Source organism: Brassica oleracea, unplaced genomic scaffold (genome assembly GCF_000695525.1).
Source record: "Brassica oleracea var. oleracea cultivar TO1000 unplaced genomic scaffold, BOL UnpScaffold03037, whole genome shotgun sequence".
In the NCBI taxonomy this organism is placed as follows: Eukaryota; Viridiplantae; Streptophyta; class Magnoliopsida; order Brassicales; family Brassicaceae; genus Brassica; species Brassica oleracea.
Genome location: NW_013619563.1, coordinates 394 through 1,340, shown reverse-complemented (window position 1 = coordinate 1,340; position 947 = coordinate 394). Strand labels below are relative to the sequence as shown.

Sequence of the window (947 nt, the reverse complement as noted above, 5' to 3'; positions counted from 1 at the left end):
ACAACAAGGGCAACCATTCTTCCCAACAGCAATCTAATCCCTCTACCCCAACTCCTCAAGTCAACAGCACTGAAGCTCTATTGAAACAAATCCTGGAGTCTCAAACAATAAGTGAGAAGCATGTTGGCTATGAGTTGAAGAACCTTCACTCAAAGATTGATGGGAGCTACAATGAGCTCAACAACAAGTTCAGAGCTTTGGAGAACCAGTTTGCTACCATGAACACTCAACAAAATCGCCAACAAGGTTCTCTACCTGAAAAATCTGAGCAAAACCCAAAGGAAACCATGAAAGCTATCACTCTCAGGAGTGGTAAGGAGTTACCTCAGAGAACTCTCACCAAGGATGCTGAGAAACAAAGTGAGGGGGTTGCCATCAACATAGATGATGAAGTGGTGACTGTTGATGAGAAGATCAATGACGAGATCTTGGAGAAGATAGTGGAAGCCAAAGGAAAAGGAAAGGTTGGAGAAGAGAAGAAAACAGTTAAGGATGGTGAAGTTGTCACTCCTGCCAGTGAAAGTTCTTTTGTTCCTCCTGCCTATGAACCCAAGCTCCCATTCCCAGGTCGATTCAAGAGGCAGCTGCTAGAGAAGTACCAAGCTCTATTTGAAAAGCAAATGAGTGTAGTCCAGGTCACAATGCCCATTATTGATGCTTTCATGCTCATTCCTCAATACATCAAGTTCCTGAAAGATGCTGTAGCTGCAAAGAAGAAAGAGATGGAGGGCATGGTGATTCTTACTCATGAGTGCAGTGCTATCATTCAGAGGCTTGTCATTCCAAAGAAGCTAGAAGATCCAGGATGCTTCACATTACCTTGTGCTCTTTGACCTATGGTATTTGATAGATGTCTCTGCGACTTGGGAGCTAGTGTCAGCTTGATGCCCCTATCTGTTGCTAAGAAACTCGGCTTCACTCAGTACAAGAAGTGTAGACTTTCTCTG

General features: G+C 43.8%; 1 protein-coding gene across 1 annotated transcript; it reads left to right on the top strand.

The window, feature by feature from the left end:
* The first annotated feature begins 218 nt into the window (after positions 1-218).
* Positions 219-833, top strand: LOC106321792. The gene has a single exon (XM_013760031.1). It carries the CDS (start codon positions 219-221, stop codon positions 831-833), a length of 615 nt encoding a protein of 204 aa, XP_013615485.1.
* The last annotated feature ends 114 nt before the right edge of the window (positions 834-947 follow it).